Genomic DNA, 19,880 nt, shown 5'->3' with positions numbered 1-19,880 from the left:
CACATGAACGGGGCATGGTGGCTCATGCCTGTAAACCCAGTCCAGTCTGGGCTACCTGAGAACCTGTCTTAAAAAAAAAAAAAAAAAAAAAAGCTGAGATGAGATGCAGGTAAAGTTGATTCGCTCATGGGGTACTGTTTCCGAACCTCTGAGTCTTTGTAAAATACAAGGAAGAGCTGAGCTCTTACTCTTCCAGGGCTTGTTTTGAAAGCCGGAGAGAAAAACGTTGGCCAGTGCCCTTACTTCCGTGTTGCTTCATGCTCCCTTTGCGCCTGCGCCGTCTCCTTGGAACAGAGGGCGGGGCTAACAGGATAGCCTTAGAATCGCTCCAGTCCTTAACGCAGTTAGAACGCGAGGCTCGAATCTTATTGGAGCGTGATCTTGCCTTATGGCTCCCGGGCGCGCTTTACGGCATTTTACGGCTTTCCATTCACTTCGCTGTGAAGATGGCGTCGGGCAGCGGGGTAGGTGTTGGTGTGAGGAGGTTTGAGGGGTCCGGGGTGGTTTTTCGGAGCTAAATAGAGACAAGCTGTGAGACTTGGCTGTTTTCCTGACACCTCTTCGCGATCTCAGGGTCCAGGTTCGAGGACTCCCCCGTAAGGCCTTGGCGCAGGGACCGTGGAATCTCGGAAGTCTCTCGGGTTGGGGTCCCGAGTGCCCCAGACCCCAGAGAGACTTCTCTTTTGAAAGGTCCTGGGGCCGCCTTGGTGGCAGTTAGGCGGTTCCCTTAGTTTCTTCAGGGGAACAGGCACAACGACGGATCTTGAGCACTTTTTCCCCCTACAGACAAAAAACTTGGACTTTCGCCGAAAGTGGGACAAAGATGAATATGAGAAGCTCGCGGAGAAGAGACTCACAGAAGAGAGAGAAAAGAAGGATGGTGGGTGCTCTCTTCACGAAGGGCTAAGGGGATGGTAGAGTTGATGCAGTGGCTCGAGAAGGAATGCCCCGGCAACAGGATAGATAGCTTGCAGTTAGCATGTGACGACAAGCAAGCGAAAAAACCAAAGCTTTCCTCTCTCCTTTTACATGAGCTGCCCCCTGGTGTGGCCCATATTCAGGGTGGGTTTTCCCATCTTTTTTGTTTTGTCTTTGTTTTTCGAGACAGGGTTTCTCTGTAGCTTTGGAGCCTGTCCTAGAACTAGCTTTTGTAGACCAGACTGGCCTCGAACTCACAGAGATCCGCCTGCCTCTGCCTCCCGAGTGCTGGGATTAAAGGCGTGCGTCACCACCACCCAGCTGGGTTTTCCCATCTTAAATGATCCAGCTCATCCCCCCCCCCCCCAAAAATAAAAATAAAAATAAACTGCAAACAAGTGTGCTCAGCTGCTTGGGTTTCAGTGACTCCAGATGTAGTCAAGTTGACAACCAGTGTTAGCCATCACACGCACGAAAACATTGGACATTGTGTTATGGAGTGTGAGTTCCCCTCTTCTGAGAGGTTTAAGGTTTACTTCGAACAAAACTTCAGAACTCCTCAGTTCAGCTAGACTAGGAAGCTCTGTTAAGTGTGCTAGCTTTAAAGTGGAGAAAAGCTCTTGAGAGTTGGGATTACCATCAAATCCGAGGTCAGCTTGGTCCACATAGTGAGTTCCAGACCAATTAGAGTTTTTTCTGGCCTCTTAACTGCTGTATAAACTATCTATTGTGTCCCTTCGTTGAGGAATCAAAAACAAAACAAAACAAAAAAACAACAAGAGTAGTCATCTTCATTTTGGGGTTCATGTATTTCTTTTTCTTTTTGGCCAAGGCACTGTAATACTCACTGTTAATCCCTGTACTCAGGAGGCAGGGGCAGGTGGATCGCTGAGTTTGAGGCCAACCTGGTTGACAAAGTGAGTTCAGTATAGCAAGGGCTACACAGAGAAGCCCTGTCTTAAAACACACACACACACACACACAGAGAGAGAGAGAGAGAGATTCTAGTAAATACTGAAGGGACCCACTTTGTCGTTCTGTTTCAGGAAAACCAGTGCAACCCGTCAAGCGGGAGCTTCTTCGGCACAGGGATTATAAGGTGGACTTGGAGTCCAAGCTTGGGAAGACGATCGTCATTACCAAGACGACCCCACAGTCTGAAATGGGAGGGTGAGTAGCTTTTTGTCCTTTTCTAATACCAAGGCTGGTCTAATAAACTATTCATGTTGAGGAAAGTCTCAGGTCAGGGATGGCGACCTTATTGACCATAACTCGATTCTTTGTTTTTCTTTGCCCCCTCCTGAAATTTGAAGTCAACTCAGCCCTATTTCCAGGGGAGCTTGTTCTGTGAGCTGCTTCTCATCTGTAGTACCCTCAAAGGGGTTATATGGTCTGTTATGAAGGCACTGGGGTGTTTTAGGTGGAGTGTTAGCTGTAGTTACTATACACCAGTTCTGTGACCTGTAGAGGAGTTCCACAGAGCTGGTCACCCCTTTGCCACCATTCCTTCAATTCTGTCTAGTTAGAGTTTATCCGGAGACTCATACAGATATATAGCAGTTAGCCACATTTCTGTAGATTATTTAGTAAGCCCACTGTTTTGATGCCTTTGCTGTATAAATTAGTAAGTTAAACCTCTAGGATCATAAAGTAATAATAGTAGCTCATAGTTTCATGGGCACAGAATTGAGGGGTAGTTAGTTTCCTAGGAGGTTCTGGATCAGGGTCTCCAATGAATCTGCAGTCATGGAATTGACTAAGTTTGCTTGCATTCACTGGAGCTTAAATCAAGTTAGAAGATCTTCTTCCAGGCTCTCAGATGCCTATGGTTTGGAGGCTGAAGTTCACCCTGTGGGCCTATTTGTAAAGTTGTTCACAATAAAACATAAAGAGATGAATTTCCCCAAACCAGGTCATCCTCACTCACGCAGAAGCCACTGTATGGTAATCTAATCTTGGAAGTGATAAACCACTGCTTTTGCATGTTCTGACTATCACACAGAACATTTTGGCACAGATTGGGAGGAAGCTACAAAGGAAGGGAAAACAACGAGAGTCAGGCTGCCTTGGAGGGTGGAGACTATCTTCTAAGGCTTTATGAAAATACACATCTGTAATTCTAGCATTTACGAAGGGCAGGACAAGCTCTGCATGTCTGAGGCCAGCTTGGTCTTAGACCAGTTAATGTCTCCATTAATGAAACAGATTTCATATAAGTTTCCCAAAAATTTGAGTTTCTTCCCTGAAAACAGTAAGATCCTTGAAAACCAGATTGACCCATGTGCTGTTTCTTCCTGTTTGTCAGCTACTACTGCAACGTCTGTGACTGCGTGGTGAAAGACTCCATCAACTTCCTGGATCACATTAATGGAAAGAAACGTAAGACATGGAGGTAGTTCAGGACCGGAGCTAGGACTAGTCGAGGGGAAGTGTGGTAGGGTGGTTTTCTCGGTGTGTGTGTGTGTGTGTGTGTGTTTATTTATAAATGTGTATTGCTGAGTATGTGACTCCTGTGCAGAAGCACAGAGGCCAGAGGAGGAGGTTAGCTGACCTGGTTGATAATCTGATTAGTAAATGCAGTTGAAAGCTACCTGCTAATTATCTGGGGCTGCCACTGCTGAGAGCAGGTGAGACCCAGAGCTGCTTTTAGCCATAGTTATTTTTGTATTTTATTATGAAAAGGTTTTTTTCAAAAAGAAAAAAAAAAAAGCAAGGGCCAGACTTTTTGAGGGGCTGAGACTGTTAAAGTTATGGTTGCCTTCACTGTTCACCTCACCCAGATCAGCGAAACTTGGGTATGTCTATGCGTGTGGAACGCTCCACTCTGGATCAGGTAAAGAAACGTTTTGAGGTCAACAAGAAGAAGATGGAAGAGAAGCAGAAGGACTATGATTTTGAGGAAAGAATGAAGGAACTCAGAGAAGAGGTGAGACTCTCCTGACCCTGCTCCCCACCTTTGACATTTTACCTTGTGAATTGGGGGTGTCCGTCTTCCTGATCTCCAGTTTTGTTCTTGGATTTCTGTGTACTAGGGTGTCCTTGTTTGAGATTCATGAGAAATGGCTCAAAACCTATCCACTTCTCTTTGGCTCTTTAGACCAGATCACTTGGGAGTTAATTTTTCATTTGCTTTGTTTTTTAGACAGGTTTGTTTTAGTTTCATTTTAGGTTCATAGCAAAATGAAGAAAGTTCAGAACTTCCGACTGCTATCATACTTGCATGCACGTGTAGCTTCCCCACACTGTTTACTCCCTTTGAGACTATAGGAGGGAGTAACTAAATATAACTAGTCCCTAGTTGGTCTATGGATCCAGGCTATAGGGTCAGAATCCTTTTTCTTCCATGTATTTGCATGAATTTGGGGAAAGTTAAATAGCTTCAGTGTACCTCATTTTCTGCACGGGAGATATTAGGATGATATTTACACTGAACTGAGAGCAGATATTAGCATATCCTGCATGCCCCAGGATGTTGTCTGGATGAACTAGAGATGAACTAGGGTGTATAATTAAGAACTCCAGAGACTTAATGAATCTCTTCTTATCCCTTAAAATCTTTTCTTACAATCTTCCTCCATGCCGGGCGATGGTGGCGCACGCCTTTAATCCCAGCACTCGGGAGGCAGAGGCAGGCGGATCTCTGTGAGTTCGAGACCAGCCTGGTCTACAGAGCTAGTTCCAGGACAGGCTCCAAAGCCACAGAGAAACCCTGTCTCGAAAAACAAAAAAACAAAACAAACAAACAAACAAAAAAACAATCTTCCTCCACTGCCGTCCTAGGCATCAGTCTCAGGGTCTCATGCGTACTGGACAAGGGTTTTATCCCTGACTTTTTAACCTTTACTGTGGCTGTTGGTCATGCTGAAAGATGGAAAAGAATCTTGAAGCTCATGTATCTCTTGCAACAATATCATCTCTGGAGCGAACTAATTCTGTAATTTTCTCTTTTTTGGCCTTTAGGAGGAAAAGGCTAAAGCATACAAGAAAGAGAAGCAGAAGGAGAAGAAAAGGAGGGCCGAGGAGGACTTGACGTTTGAGGAGGATGATGAGATGGCCGCTGTGATGGGCTTCTCTGGCTTTGGCTCCACCAAGAAGAGTTACTGAGGCGTTCTCTTTGGCCTAACTTTGGCCTGTGCTGGACCTAACTTTGAGTGTGTGTTGAGGTGGGGTGGGGTGTCATTTCTTTTTGGGTACTGGAGAAAGTCCTTACGAGTGTTAATGGGCAGGGCTAGAGGGTGGGTGTTTGTGGTTTCCCTCTGCATCGGGAGAGGGCACAGGATGTAGAGGGGAAGCTGTGGCAGATTCTGTCAGCCTCGGTATATTATTGGAGTCACAGATCCTCTGCCCATCCTTGTTCCCAATAAAGAAAGACCTCCCTCTTTGAGGCTGCTTTCCCCCAGTTCCCCTGCATCTTACCCTCTTCATCTCTTCATCTATCCTCCTTTTCCCTGTGTTCTGATTTTGTTCTGATCTTTACTCTTGTTCAGCCTGCACCAGAAGTCTCCAGTACACAGGTGCTGGCGTATGCTTGCCCAGCTCTTCCTCCCGTCCCGCCCAGCAGTTCTCCAGCCACCTGTGCATGCATGTGACTTCTGCCTGGGTCAATGTGTGTGTGGGTATGTGTGCATGATTTATCACAAAGAGGGGCCTGAGCTAGAATCTCAGGGCATTCCTGCCCTGGGACCTAATGTTTTTGGTTTCCTCGGTGCATGTAACAGGAAATTAAATGGGATGAGTGGTGTGGCTTGTGTCTGGTGAGTTTTTAACCTTGTTTCTTCTGTTTCACTTCACTGAGGATTTCTGTTTTTGTCTTCCTCGGGAACAGGTTCTTGGAAGAACCTATTTGATGCAAAAAAGAATGAAACCAACAAGACAAAAGAACCCTTAAACCAAACAGACAAACTCTGGGAGACCCTGGTTCTCAGACACTCTTCAACATTACAATAAATAGCACTGACTGGGCCTGTTTCACATTTGTTGGGAACCTTTTCGTATCGTCCCCTGTCCCGGAAGTTTCTACAGTAAGGGTTTCCACATAGAGCCTTCCCCTTCTGATTTGAAACCCCCCCTCCCCCAGTATAGGTTTCCTCAGTGTGAGTTTTCCCTCTCTGCTAATAGAATCTGTGCCCTTGTGAGTCTGAGCAACAGTTTAGCCTCCTGTAAATTTAGCATCCTCTGATCTTACCAGAAGAGCTCAGGGTTGGTACAGTTGATAATGAGCTAGGTAAGCCTTTGAAGTTTTTCTTTAGTATTTTTGAGACAGGGTCTCACTTGGTTGGCTTTGAACTCAGATCCAGCTGTCTCAGCCTCTTCGGTGCTGGGATTAACTGGCCAGCTATGTTTGAAGGGGTTGTTCTGTGCACCGTAGGATGTTGAGCAGCATCCCTGGCCTTCACTTAGTAGATGTCAGTAGCACTTGCATCCACTTGTGACAACTAAAAATACCTTTGTTACCTGAGAATGGGTAAATGGCTCCCCCATTGAAAATGACTAAGAAACTTCCCCACTGTGGTATAACCTGTGAACTGCATGACATAGAGTGGTCAACCCCCCCCCCCCCAACACTGAGAACTCCTGGATCACGTAGTGTGCCTTGTGTAAGGTATTCAAGGATGAGACGGGGATGAGGGCAGAGGGGACAGTCATACAAGTCATGTAAACAGATGAAACTCCTTTGGCTGGCTCTATGCTCTCAATAAAGGGGTCCATTTGAGTTAATGAGACTGCCACAATATGACTCTTTCTCTGATCCATGTAGTTCCTCACCTTTAGGTGGCATCTGACACACTGGGTCACAAAGCCCTGGACCCTGCCCTTTGGGTTTGTGTGTAAGATTTCGGTACTGATAGGTCTGCCTTTTGATGAATGAGTTCCCACATGGAATTTGGCCATTGGAGCTGTTGTATAAACATGTGCTTCCATGTGGGCTCACTTCCTGACTCAGGAATTCACAGTGTTGAGCATGGTGATGCACACCTGTAACCCCAGCACTTGGGAAACAGAAGCAGGATTGCTATAAAACCATGGCCAGTCTGGTTTGGATAGCAAGACTTTATATCAAAGAAATCTTAGAGTTGGTAGGCCGATTGCAGGTAAGTTCACATTTGCATTCGTAGGCAGGATTGCTTACACTATCTATCTGTCCTAGAAAGAGTAACATGGTTGAGTGATCCTCCCCCCCCCCAAGACTGATAAGGTTTCAGTAAGAAGAGATTCTAACCTTGGGAAATCACCTCTGCAACTGAACAATGAGTGTTTTTTCTCTACTGTGGTGAGATCACCTCTGTCATTTCCATTATAACTATGTGTTTCAGGTTTTGTAAACTTGGGACAGGTAAATGACATGGCTAGGTTCTATGGGGGTGGTGTTAAGATGGGAGCTTGGGGCGGTCGATGGTGGCTCACGCCTTTAATCCCAGCATTGGGGAGGCAGAGGCATCTCAGTTCGAAGCCAACCTGGTCTACAGAGTGAGGTCCAGGACAGACAGGGCTACACAGAGTAACCCTGTCTTGAAAAAAAAAAAAAAAAAAAAAACAACGCAAAACAGATGGGAGCTTGGAGGCTGGAAAGAGGGTGGGGTGGGAATTTAGAACACAGAACAGGGGGCTGGAGAGATGGCTCAGCGGTTAAGAGCATTGCCTGCTCTTCCAAAGTTCCTGAGTTCAATTCCCAGCAACCACATGGTGACTCAAAACCATCTGTAATGAGGTCTGGTGTCCTCTTCTGGCCTGCAGGCATACATGCAGACAGAATATTGTATACATAATAATAATAAAAAAAAAGAACACAGAACAATCTCAACTCAGGAATCTCTTACAAGGAAGTTCAAGCTGTAGAAAATTTGTATTTTAGTTAAGTACCTATTGTCCTACTTGGGTTAATTTATTCACTGACCTATTAAGAGAGAAACTTTGAGGCAATCTTAGGATCCCCTGTCTCGGTCTCCCATGTACTCTGGGACTACAGGCACTCAGGACCATGTCTGGTAAAGGCATTGGTATCTTCTGGAGCAGGGCGTCAAGATCCACAGGTAGGGGATTTCCTTCTAGTGGAATTCCTATTTAAAATTGGAGCCAGGTGTGGTAAAACATGCAATTAATCTTGTTACTCAGGAGGCAGAAGCATCAGATCTCTGAATTTTAGACAAGCCTGGTCTACATAAACCTTGTGTCAAAACAAAACCAGGAAACACAAGGTGGCTCTGTGGCTTCTCAGGATCTCTTGTAGTCTAGGCTGGCCTTGAACTTACTATGTTCCAAGGATGACCCTGAATCCTGTTCCTCCTGCCTCCACTTCCCATAAATGGTCGGGTTATGGACATTTGCCACCATGTTGTCTGTAAGTATCTAAAAACACTTAGGGGTGGTAGCGGATGGGAATATAGCTCAGCTGGTAAAGTGCCTGTGAAGCATGGGCAAAGCCCTAGGTTCAGTCCCTGGCAACTCCTACAACGGGGTGTGTGGGCACACTGCAATCTAGGAGGGTCAGAAACTCAAGGGCATCCTCTGCTAGGCCCTGGTTATAAGAGACCCTCTTTACAGACAAAAACTAGTTCTTGTCCCAGCACTTGGGAGGCAGAGGCAGGTGGATCTCTGTGAGTTCAAGGTCAGCCTGGTCTACAAGAGCTAGTTCCAGGACAGGCTCCAAAACCACAGAGAAACCCTGTCTCGAAAAACCAAACAACAACAACAACAACAAAAAACTGGTTCTTGTGATACACATAGCCTTCATGAGGTTTGATCCCCAGCCCTACAAAGAAACAGGCTTGATGGCACTCTATAATTCCCTACTAGGGAGGCTGAGGCAGGAGGATGGCAAGTTTAAGGGCCAATCTTAAGGTTATAGAGTGAGCTTGTCTCCAAAACAAAAATCATACACAAATAGCATGCTTCTGAATAAATCAATAGATACAAAGGGATTTTTTAAATGAGTGTATTTAGGGCAGACGCTAAAATGCAGGTGAGTTAGGTATATAACTCAAGGAAGCTCTCCAAGCTTTTGTTTGAGACAGGGTCTATTGTAGCCAGTTTCTGTCTTCGCCTTCCAAATGCTGTGTCTGAGACAGTTACCTAAATCAAAAGAATAAACCATCAAACAGCAAAACAAAAGTTCAACATTGTGTCTGGGAGAAACCACACTGGTATATTATGTTGGCTAATGGAGAGACAGGAATTTTGAGGAAAATTAGTTGTTTTCAGTACATAAAAGGTATAAGAGTTGACCGGGTATTTGGAATTATATGATAGAACAAACGCGAATATACATCTGGGAGAGCCGCTTTAAGGCACGAAGTTCAAAGCTACGGCTGGAATAACCTTTTGCACTTTGCAAAGCTTCCACTTCCTCGGGTGGGAGAGGCAGTAACTGAACATACTTAGGGTACACAGCGCCGAAGATGGTTGTTGGACCAGCGGAATGGACAAGGGGAGGAGCTCTGCATTGGGTGAGCCCCGGAGTCCCGGCAGGCGCTGCAGGCACCCGGGAAGCCCTCGCCTAGTGGCCGGAACGGGATCCGATTGGTCGGTTGCACACGCCCTGTTAGCAAAAAACTTTCAGTCTCTGGATGACGTATGTTTCTCTCACAGTCATGTAGCTATATCCAGGAAGAAGCTGCCGGGCTGGCTGTAGCTCAGCGGTTACTTCGACAGTGCTTCAGTCTGATTCCGACCTTTCGTGGTTGTGTCCAGACGCCACAACCAACCGCATGGTTGGTTCGAGACCCGCGGGCGCTTTCCAGTCCTTTTGCTGCCTTGAGCCCTCGGCTACTTTTCCACGTTAAAAAGAACTAAAACTTCTTGAATAAATTGTGCTTTCAAAAACTGACATCTTTAGCACGTCTTACGTAGCTCCAGAAAATAATGGAGGCCTAAAAAAAACAACAGGACTTAATTTTAAAAATTAGACTACTTAGTAATATTTTTGTTTCAATAGTTAGGTATACTTGTATCTTTTATAATGCCATTTCACCCTTTGAAATCTGGAGGATTTTTTCATTTAATTAAAAAAGTTTCAGAAGATTTTATTTTTGTGTCTATGCGATTGTGTGAATGTATTACATGCGAACCTTCCCAGCCTCTTATCAGTTTATATGATTTCCTAAGATACTCATCATAATTTGCCATTCCAGATGAGTTCCTGTAACACAAGTTTATTTCCAGAAAGTTTTCTGATGCTAATACTTTGAATGTATTCCATTATTTTCTTCTTTGGGAACTGTATCTATCACGTTCTCCAAGGACCTGCTTGCTTGCTTTTTTCTTTCTGCTTTTTCTTTTTCTTTCTATCTTTCCTTCTCTCTCTCTCTCTCTCTCTCTCTCTCTCTCTCTAATTTTGTTCCTCTTTTTTTCTGAATGGATTTGTTTTATTCAATATCTGTTACTTCAGCCAATTCTGTCGTCTTCTTTTAGTTTTTTTTTTTTTGTCAATTTCTAAGTTATAGTTCTGGTTAAATAGTGTTTTTTCTGTTTCATGTCATAAAGTGATAATTAAGGTTATTTAATTTAGATTGGATTGTTGCGCTCCAGTTTTCCTCTTTAATGGTTAGTTTTTAAAGGGTCATTGATTTTAAATTTTAATTTTCTTCATGTAATGCCACGCAATTCTGTGCGTTTTCAATGTTTTGTTTTCCTGCTTTAGCAGTTGCCAATGAGAGTAATCAGCGTTCTGAGGTCAAGAGTGCCCTCTCGTGTCCGCAGAGCAGAATGCAGCTGTTTGGTTGGATGGAGGTTGATTCTGGGATTCATTCTTTGGTGACTGTGGGACTTTTTTCTCTGTATACTTCTTTCTCACAAAATCAGTCTCTCACGGTGTGTATTCCTTCACACCATCTCTTTCCTCTTGAAGGGGTCGCTTCCCAGACTGCTGTTTCTCGTTTCAAGCCATTTCAGGACATTCTTTTAGCTTCTCAGTTCCCTTTGTCAGCAGGTCTCCGCACTCCGCAGTGTCATAATTTCTCCACTGCAGTTTTTCTGATGATGGATTTACCTGTCTTTCACTATTGGTGGCCCCTGCTGCTTTCTAGCGTACTGTGTGTGCCTTGTCCTCACATCCATCTGTAACTCCAGTTCCAGGGGATCTGACTCCATATTTAGGGTTCTGCAGACACTAGGGACTTGGGTGGTGCACACACATGCATACATGCAGGCAAAAACACTTGTGCTTCTATCTTAGTTAAGGTTTCTGTTGCTGTGAAGAGACACCATGACTATGGCAACTCTTAGAAAGGAAAACATCTCACTGGGGTTGGCTTACAGTTTAGAGGTTTAGTTCTTTATCATTATGGTAGGACATGGAGGCATCAGGCAGACACGGTGCTGAAGAGGTAGCTGACAGCAGGAAGAGAGTGACACGGGGCCTGACTTGATCATCTGAAACTTCAAAGGCCACCACCACTGGTGTACTTCTTCCAGCAAGACCACACCTACCCTAATAGTGCCGCTCCCTGTGGGTCTATGGGGGCCGTTTTCATTCAAACCACCACAACATAGAAAACAAAATAAATACATCTAAACATTTGAAATTGTTTGATTATGGTAAAATACCCATAACAAAATTAGGTATATTCACATTTCCCCATTGTTCAATTCAGTGGCAGTACGCAGTTAATTAAGTTGCTATGCCATGGCCTTCACTGTTCATCTACAGAACCCTTTCCCTTGTAAGACTGTAGCTATACAAATTACATAACAACTTCCCATTTCCCTGTTTTTAAACCCTAGCAACCACCGTTCTGTTTGTTTCCACAGAGAATAATACAATATTTGCTTATTATCATTTATTGTTTTTAGAGACCAGGTCTCATGTATCCCATGATAACCATGTTTATGTAGCAAAGGATGGTCTTGAACTCCTAATCTTCCTGTTTCCACCTCCAAATGCTTAAGTTACAGGATTGTACCACCACACCCAGCTCCTATTTGTCCTTTCTTTCTCTTTTGGCGTTTTGAGACAGAGTCTCTCTATATCACTCTCTGGTTGGTCTAGAACGTAGACTAGGCTAGCTTCAGACTCACTGAGATCCACCCACTTGCCTCTGCTTCCCAAGTGTTGGGATTAGACTGTGTTCGCCACCACACTCAGCTCTGTTTGTCTTTTCTAGGTGAATTATTTCACTTAGCACAATATCTAGGCGGTTCATCTATGTTGTAGCGTGTGTTGTCAGAATTTCATCCCTTTAAAAAGGGGAATGCCAGGGACCTTAGTCACGGCAAGGCAGTTAAGAGCACTTTGTGAGTATTTGCGTTCAGTCCCTTCTGTCCCTTACATTCACTTCACAGCTTCCTACGACTCTAGTTCCAGGAGACCTGATGCCTTCTTTTGGTCCCATATGTGACACATGCTCAGACACATACACCTAAATCAAACTCTAAATACATCTGAAAAACATAAATATGCTAGAAAATAATTTGTTTCTGAAAATGTTACATTTTGTAGCTGGACATATGGGTTGTTTTAGTTTTGCTAAACATAATGCTTCTATGGACATGGATATATAGATCTATGTTTAAATTTCTGTACTCAGTTATTTTAGAATCTATTTAGAATAAGAACTTCGGTGTTATGGTAATTTTATTTATGCTGGGTGCAGTGGCACACATCTTTAAATTCAGATCTTGGGAGGCAGGGGCAGGTGGATCTCCATGAGTTTGAGGCCAGCCTGGTCTACAGAGTGAATTCCATAACAGGCAGGTCTATGTAGAGACACCTTCTTTCAAAAGAACCCAAAAAACTACTTTTTCATATTTTTTGTGTGTGAGTGTTTTGCCTGCATTCATCGATGTATGCCATGTGTGCCTGGTGCCCTTGGAGTTGTAAGGGCATTAAATCTCCTGGAACTGGAGTAACATATAGTTGTGAGCCATGTTGCTGCTGGAAACCAAACCTGACCCTTTGCAAGAGCAACAATTACTCTTAACTGCTTAGCCAGCTCTCCAGTCCCTGTAATTCTCTTCTTAATTATGTAAGGGACTATCATTTTGATTTCTATAGTGGCTACATCATTTTATAATCATACTGACACTGTACAAGTATTTGAATGGTTCCATGTTCTTACTACACTTTTTTTAGGCAGGCTTTTCTTTGGGCTGCTAGCTCACAAAAAGCATAGAGACTTAATATTAATTACAAAAGCTCAGCTATAGCTTAGACCTGTCCCGCTAGCCCTTTTAACTTAACCCATTTCTATTCATTTACATGTCGCCACGTGACTCGTGGATTTTACCCCTATGTCTTGCTCTCTCTCCATCTAGCTGGTGGCTCTACCTTTCTTCTCCCCAGAGTCTTCTCTGCTCAAAAAATCCTTCCTAGCCATTGGATGTCAGCTTTTTTTTTTTTTTTTTTTGGTTTTCCGAGACAGAGTTTCTCTGTGGTTTTGGAGCCTGTCCTGGAACTAGCTCTGTAGACCAGGCTGGACTTGAACTCACAGAGATCCGCCTGACTCTGCCTCCCAAGTGCTGGGATTAAAGGTGTGCGCCACCATCGCCCGGCTCAGCTTTTTATTAAACCAATCTGAGTGACACATCTTCACAGTGTACAAAAAGATTATTTCACAACACATTTTCTCCCCCCCATCTCCCTTCCAACCATCTCTCCTCCCCCTTTCTTTCTTCCTCTCTTTCGGTTTTTTGAGACTGGGTTTCTCTGTGTAGCCCTGACTATCCTGGAACTCACACTGTAGACCAGGCTGGCCTCAAACTCACAGAGATCTGCTTCCCCCTTCTTTCTGTGTGCTGAGATTAAAGGCGCACACCACCACGGTTCTAACTGAGGTGTGTCACCCAGTGGTTTCTGTGCATAAAAGACAACTGTGAGGTTTGAGAGCTGCCTGATTTGGGCAAGTTCCCCATGTAGCTAGTGGCCAGCAACAAAGACTTTCATCCAACATCTCATTACTAATCTGTAAAGTCTGTATCACTTCTAAAAGTTTCTCATTTTTGACTCTTTAAACCATTTTTTAAGGATATAATATGATGTAACAAATTAATAGCATCTATGCCTAAGAATGTATATGTACCAGGTGAGTCATATATCTCCTTTAGAATTCCCTCCATAGTAGAGATGTTAAGATTTTTAAATTCCTGGATGGTGATATTGCCAGCAATTATCAGATGATTTACCATCACTAAAATCTTGCTTGAGATGAGAATTTTTTTTTTTTTTCGAGACAGGGTTTCTCTGTGGTTTTGGAGCCGGTCCTGGAACTAGCTCTTGTAGACCAGGCTGGTCTCGAACTCACAGAGATCCACCTGCCTCTGCCTCCCAAGTGCTGGGATTAAAGGCGTGTGCCACCACCGCCTGGCCTTGAGATGAGAATTTTAAGGTGCAATAATGATGTGGGTCAGCAGGTGTCACAGTTATACTGCTAAAGCAGTCTAGAGATGCTGCTGGCGTCCTGGTCTTACTTGTTCCAATGTTGTTAACCTGTGGATTTTCTAAGCCGAACTAAAAACCAAACTAATGGATTTTTGTGAAAGAGATGCCAGTCAGGTAAGCTGTGCAGTGGGTGCATGTGGGCTGCGGTGCTGTGGGACAATGGTTTTTACCCTGTCAAATATATTATGAATAAATGCTGATTGGCCAGTAGCCAGGCAGGAAGTATAGGTGGGACAACCAGACAGGAAGTAGAGGTGGGCCAATAAGAACAGAATTCTGTGAAGAAGGAATTCCTAGTTTGCAGTCCTAACTCAGCTACAGAAGAAGCAAGATGTTACTGCCTCGCCGAATAAGGTACTGAGCCACATGGCTAACAGACAAGAATAATGGGCTAATATAAGTTATAAATGGATCAATCAGTTTATAACTAATGTAGACCTCTGTGTGATTTCTTTGGCACTTAACGATTGTGGGAACCCGGCAGGACATAAAACTTCAGTCAACACTGTGGGAGCCATGGAAAACCATGGTATCTACATGTGAAAGCCACATGCAAAGTTGGCGGTAAGCCACAGGACTGTAGGAGCCACAGTAAGCTGTGTGTGGGGCACACAGGAAGTTGTGTGGGTGCATGTGGGTGGCAGCAAGTTGAGGGTGCCACAGGAAGCCATGGGCAGATGGGTAGGGCAGGAAAGGAAGATATTCTGGGGCAGATGGGAATTGGGACTGCTAGTTGTTCTCCTGAACCTAGGTGGCTAGGTTTGGATCCAGTTCTGTGCTGTGCTGGTGGCTAAAACGTCTTAGGCAAATGACTTTTTTTCATGAATTTGTAATTCAAATGGGTGCCACATATAGCACGATTAATAAAAACTCGGAGACAGATATTGGGGTTCAACATGAGGTCAGAAAAGCAAAACAGCTAGCTACTGGTTCTTACTTCTACCTCAGTCTGAAATGGTGATCATGCCTCCAGGAACCTCAGAATGAGACTGTGTCTGAGAGCTGTCTCCTTCCATTTTATATTCCTCTCTAGGGCTGGGATTAAAGGCATGCACCACTACTGACCAATTTCTATGGCAAACTAGTGTGGCTAATGAGATTAAAGGTGTGTGTCACCACTGCCTGGTCTGTAAGGCTGATCAGTGCAGTTTTTTTTTTTTTTTTTTTTTTTTGTTTTTTTTTTGTTTTTCGAGACAGGGTTTCTCTGTGGTTTTGGAGCCTATCCTGGAACTAGCTCTTGTAGACCAGGCTGGCCTCGAACTCACAGAGATCCGCCTGCCTCTGCCTCCCGAGTGCTGGGATTAAAGGCGTGCGCCACCACCGCCCGGCTTACTTTCTTATTATAAGGCAAACTTTATTTATTAAATACAAATGAAATATCACTACAATGGAGGAATGTGCTTACTGGCTTGCTCTCTGTGGGTTGCCCAGTTGACTTTCTTATAAAGCCTAGGGATGGTGCGACAGTGGGATGGACCCTCTCCTCTCTAACAAGGCCACGCCTCCCAGTAGTGTCACTTCTTATGAGCTACGGGGTCCAATGACATTCAAACTACCACATTCCTGGCCCCCATAAGCTTGTAGCAATATCATGATGCAAAATGCGTTTAATCCAACTTTGAAAAGTCCTCACAGTCTATCACAGTCTCAACGATGTTTCAAAGTCCAAAGTTCAAAGTGTCTTTGAATCCTGGGGAGGTGGAGATGAGAGAATCTCTGGTGTTTGCTGCCAGTTAGTCTAGCAGAATGGGTGAACTCCAGTGTTACGAGGCAATCACAGGGACATTCTTTTTTTAATTATTTATTTATTATGTGTACAATATTCTGTCTGTGTGTCTGCCTGCAGGCCAGAAGAGGGCATACAGATCGCATTTCAGATGGTTGTGAGCCACCATGTGGTTGCTGGGAATTGAGCTCAGGACCTTTGGAAGAGCAGGCAATGCTCTTAACCTCTGAGCCATCTCTCCAGCCCCACAGGGACACTCTTAAAGCCTAAAAGAAATTAACCAATTGACAATAAAGTAAAACATCTCACAGACATGAATATATATATATCCCCTTAGTTGCTCTAGGTTTATGTCATGTTGACATCTGAAGACAAGTATGACAATGCCTCATTCATGTAAGCAAGCACTCCACATCTGAATTATTCTCTTTTCTTTCTACACCACCCTGGTACTGGGGATTAAATTTAGGACTTCATGCATGTCAGAAAGTACTCTACCACTGAGCTATATCCCCAGACTGACAATTCTTAGAAAATATTGAGGCAGCATGAAGGTAAAGAAGCTAAAACACAGAAACAAAGATCAGAACAGAAACCAAACTACAGCCTGTATTTATTTCATCTGTTCTCTTCAAACACCTTCTATCAAATTCTTTTTGCTCCTTTTTTTTTTTTTTTTTTTTTTGAGACACGGTTTCTCTGTGTAACAGCCCTGACTGTCCTGGAACTCCCTTTGTAGACCAGGCTGGTCTCTGCTTCTCCAGGCTGTGATTACAAAGACATGCCAACATGCTGACTTTTTTTAAAAATATTTATTTATTATGTATACAATATTCTGTCTGTGTGTATGCCTGCAGGCCAGAAGAGGGCACTAGACCCCATTACAGATGGTTGTGAACCACCATGTGGTTGCTGGGAATTGAACTCAGGACCTTTAGAAGAGCAGACAATGCTCTTAACCTCTGAGCCATCTCGCCAGCCCTGACTTTTTTTTTTTAACAAAGAGAACTCTTTATTTTTTTTTAAAGATTTTATTTATTTATTATGTAGACAACATTCTACCTCCATGTATACCTGCAGGCCAGAAGAGGGCGCCAGATCTCATTACAGATGGTTGCGAACCACCATATGGCTGCTGAGAATTGAACTCAGGTCCTCTGGAAGAACAGTCAATGCTCTTAACCACTGAACCATCTCTCCAGCCCACGTGCTGACTTTTTATTTAAGTGCTGGGAGTTGAACTCAGGTCCTACTGCTTGCATATCAAATACTTTACCAATTGAACTGTCTCCCTAGCTTTTATTCTTTCTTTATTTATTATTTGGAGAGAATGTCTCATGTAACTAGAGCTGATCAAGAACTCCTGTTTCAGTCTGATAAGTGACTATAGTTATGCCACCAGCTTAACTTCATATTTGTTTTGTTTTAAATCTTTTAGAACTTTAAATTTCATGTGTATCAGTCTTCTGCTTGCATGTACATGTGTGTACCATGTGCATGCCTAGTGACCATGAAGAAGAGAGCATTTGATCCCCTGGAATGGGAGTTACAGTTGATTGTGAACCATGTGGTAGATGGGAACCAAACATGGCTTCTTTGTGATGGATCATCCTGACTCTATCTTAAAGTTTGTCTTAGGGCATTTATTGCTATGAAGAGACACCTTGACCACAGCAACTCTTATAAGGAAAACATTTAATTGGGATGACTCACAGTTTCAGAGGTTCAGTCCATTATCATCATAATGATACACAGTAACGTGCAGGAAGACATGGTGCTGTAGCTGAGAGTTTTACATCTTGCAAGCAACAGGAAGCCACTGCTACACTGAGGGAGTTTGAGCAAAGGAGGTGTCAAAGCCCACCTCACAGTGGCACACTTCCTCCAACAAGGCCACGCCTTCTAATAGTGCCATTTCCTTTGGGGACCATTTTCTTTCAAACCATCACAAGGTTGAAAGCCATTTTTTTTTTTAAAAAAAAAAAACAAGGTCAGGATAAGTTTATTTCTGTTCACTGTAAAAACTCAAGTTTGACTCTGCTTTCACCTATTTCTGGGTTTTGAGATGCTCTGCAACCCACTCTATGAGTTTGACTCACCCTTTCCAAGAATCCTAAGCTCTGCCCTGATCAGACATTCTGCCAATTATGAGATATTATGCCAAGATGATCTATCAAATAATCTTATTGCTGTCTACTTCTGTAATTTGCTTGCCAAGTCCTTGTGCTACTTAATTCCTCTGAAAATCCCCACTTTGCACCTTTTTCACTATAAAAGGAGGCCTGAACATTTCACCCTCACAGATCTTTCAAATCCAGATTTGGAGAGCCAGTCCTATGCATAGTAAATAAAGGCTTAATTGGCCTTAATTTGGGTGGAGACCATCTTTCTGTCTCGGTGAAATCAACACTTTGCAGAAGTAGCAAATGCTCATAACTAGTGAGCCCTTGCTCTAACCCCTGGATTTGTTTTTGTAATGAATGTCTCATTGTTCTCATAGGTGACCTTTGGTGAATATTTATTTTTGTATTCAGGAAATGTGCTATTATTATTATTATTATTATTATTTTTTTTTTTTTTTGGTTTTTCGAGACAGGGTTTCTCTGTGGTTTTGGAGCCTGTCCTGGAACTAGCTCTTGTAGACCAGGCTGGTCTCGAACGCACAGAGATCCGCCTGCCTCTGCCTCCCGAGTGCTGGGATTAAAGGCGTGCGCCACCACCGCCCGGCCTGTGCTATTATTTTTAACTCTTTTCTTTTCTTTTTAAAGATTTTATTTATTATGTATAGTGTTCTGCCTGCAAGTACACCTACAGGCCAGAAGAGGGCACCAGATCTCATAGATGGTTGTGAGCCACCATGTGGTTGCTGGGACTTGAACTCAGGACCTCTGGAAGAGGAGTCAGTGCTCTTACCCTCTAAGTCATCTCTCCAGCCCTCTTTTATTTTTTCTATAGATTTTTTTTTCTGGATATACTAATGTCAAAATCATTAATTCTAAGAAATCTTTCAGAAGCTGATGACTTATGCCAAGCAAGCTTATTAAGAAGTACAGCATGGCATAAGAACAGACAGGAGGACCAATGGAACTGAATAGAAGACCTGGATATCAATCCACACATCTTCAAATACCTGATTTTTGACAAAGAAGCAAAAAATATCAAACGGAAAAAAGAAAGCATATTTAACAAGTGGTGCTGGCATAACTGGATATCAACATGTAGAAGAATGAAAATAGACCCAAATCTATCACCATGCACAAAACTCAAGTCCAAATGGATCAAAGGCCTCAACATAAACCCAGCCACACTGGACCTTACAGAAGAGAAACTGGGAAGTACACTTGAATGCATTGGCACAGGGAACCACTTCCTAAATATAACCCCAGCAGCACAGACACTGAGAGAAACAATTAATAAATGGGACCTCCTGAAACTGAAAAGCTTCTGTAAAGCAAAGGACACGGTCAACAAGAAAAAGCGACAGCCTACAGAATGGGAGAAGATCTTCACTAACCCCACATCAGACAGAGGTCTGATCTCAAAAATATACAAAGAGCTCAAGAAATTGGACACCAAAAGACCACATAATCCAATAAAAAGATGGAGTACAGACCTAAACAGAGAACTCTCAACAGAGGAATCTAAAATGGCTGAAAGACACTTAAGGAAATGTTCACCATCCTTAGTCATCAGAGAAATGCAAATCAAAACAACTCTGAGATTCCATCTTACACCCGTAAGAATGGCCAAGATCAAAACACTGATGACAACTTGTGCTGGAGAGGTTGTAGGGAAAAGGGAACACTTCTGAATTGCTGGTGGGAATGCAAGCTGGTACAGCCCCTCTGGATGTCAGTGTGGCAA

At 43.5% G+C, this 19,880-nt stretch overlaps 1 protein-coding gene across 1 annotated transcript; it reads left to right on the top strand.

Annotated features, from left to right (window-relative positions):
• Positions 1–397: 397 nt before the first annotated feature.
• Zmat2 (zinc finger matrin-type 2) lies at positions 398–5,880 on the top strand. Its single transcript, XM_057788757.1, has 6 exons — positions 398–464; positions 787–880; positions 1,965–2,088; positions 3,224–3,297; positions 3,699–3,844; positions 4,879–5,880. The coding sequence occupies exons 1-6, from the start codon at positions 447–449 to the stop codon at positions 5,020–5,022; spliced, it is 600 nt and encodes a 199-aa protein (XP_057644740.1). The 5' UTR covers positions 398–446; the 3' UTR covers positions 5,023–5,880.
• The last annotated feature ends 14,000 nt before the right edge of the window (positions 5,881–19,880 follow it).

The sequence above is a fragment of the Chionomys nivalis genome, chromosome 14 (assembly GCF_950005125.1).
Source record: "Chionomys nivalis chromosome 14, mChiNiv1.1, whole genome shotgun sequence".
Taxonomy (NCBI): domain Eukaryota; kingdom Metazoa; phylum Chordata; class Mammalia; order Rodentia; family Cricetidae; genus Chionomys; species Chionomys nivalis.
Note: the sequence above shows the minus strand (reverse complement) of the source record. Positions and strands in the feature narration are given on the sequence as shown.

What these genes read in the sequence shown, in the direction of transcription:
- Zmat2 (XM_057788757.1), top strand. An exon ending in AGAGAGAGAAAAGAAGGATG is followed by an intron (nt 881 to 1,964) that starts GTGGGTGCTCTC and finishes GTTCTGTTTCAG; the next exon opens with GAAAACCAGTGCAACCCGTC. An exon ending in TGAAGGAACTCAGAGAAGAG is followed by an intron (nt 3,845 to 4,878) that starts GTGAGACTCTCC and finishes TTTGGCCTTTAG; the next exon opens with GAGGAAAAGGCTAAAGCATA.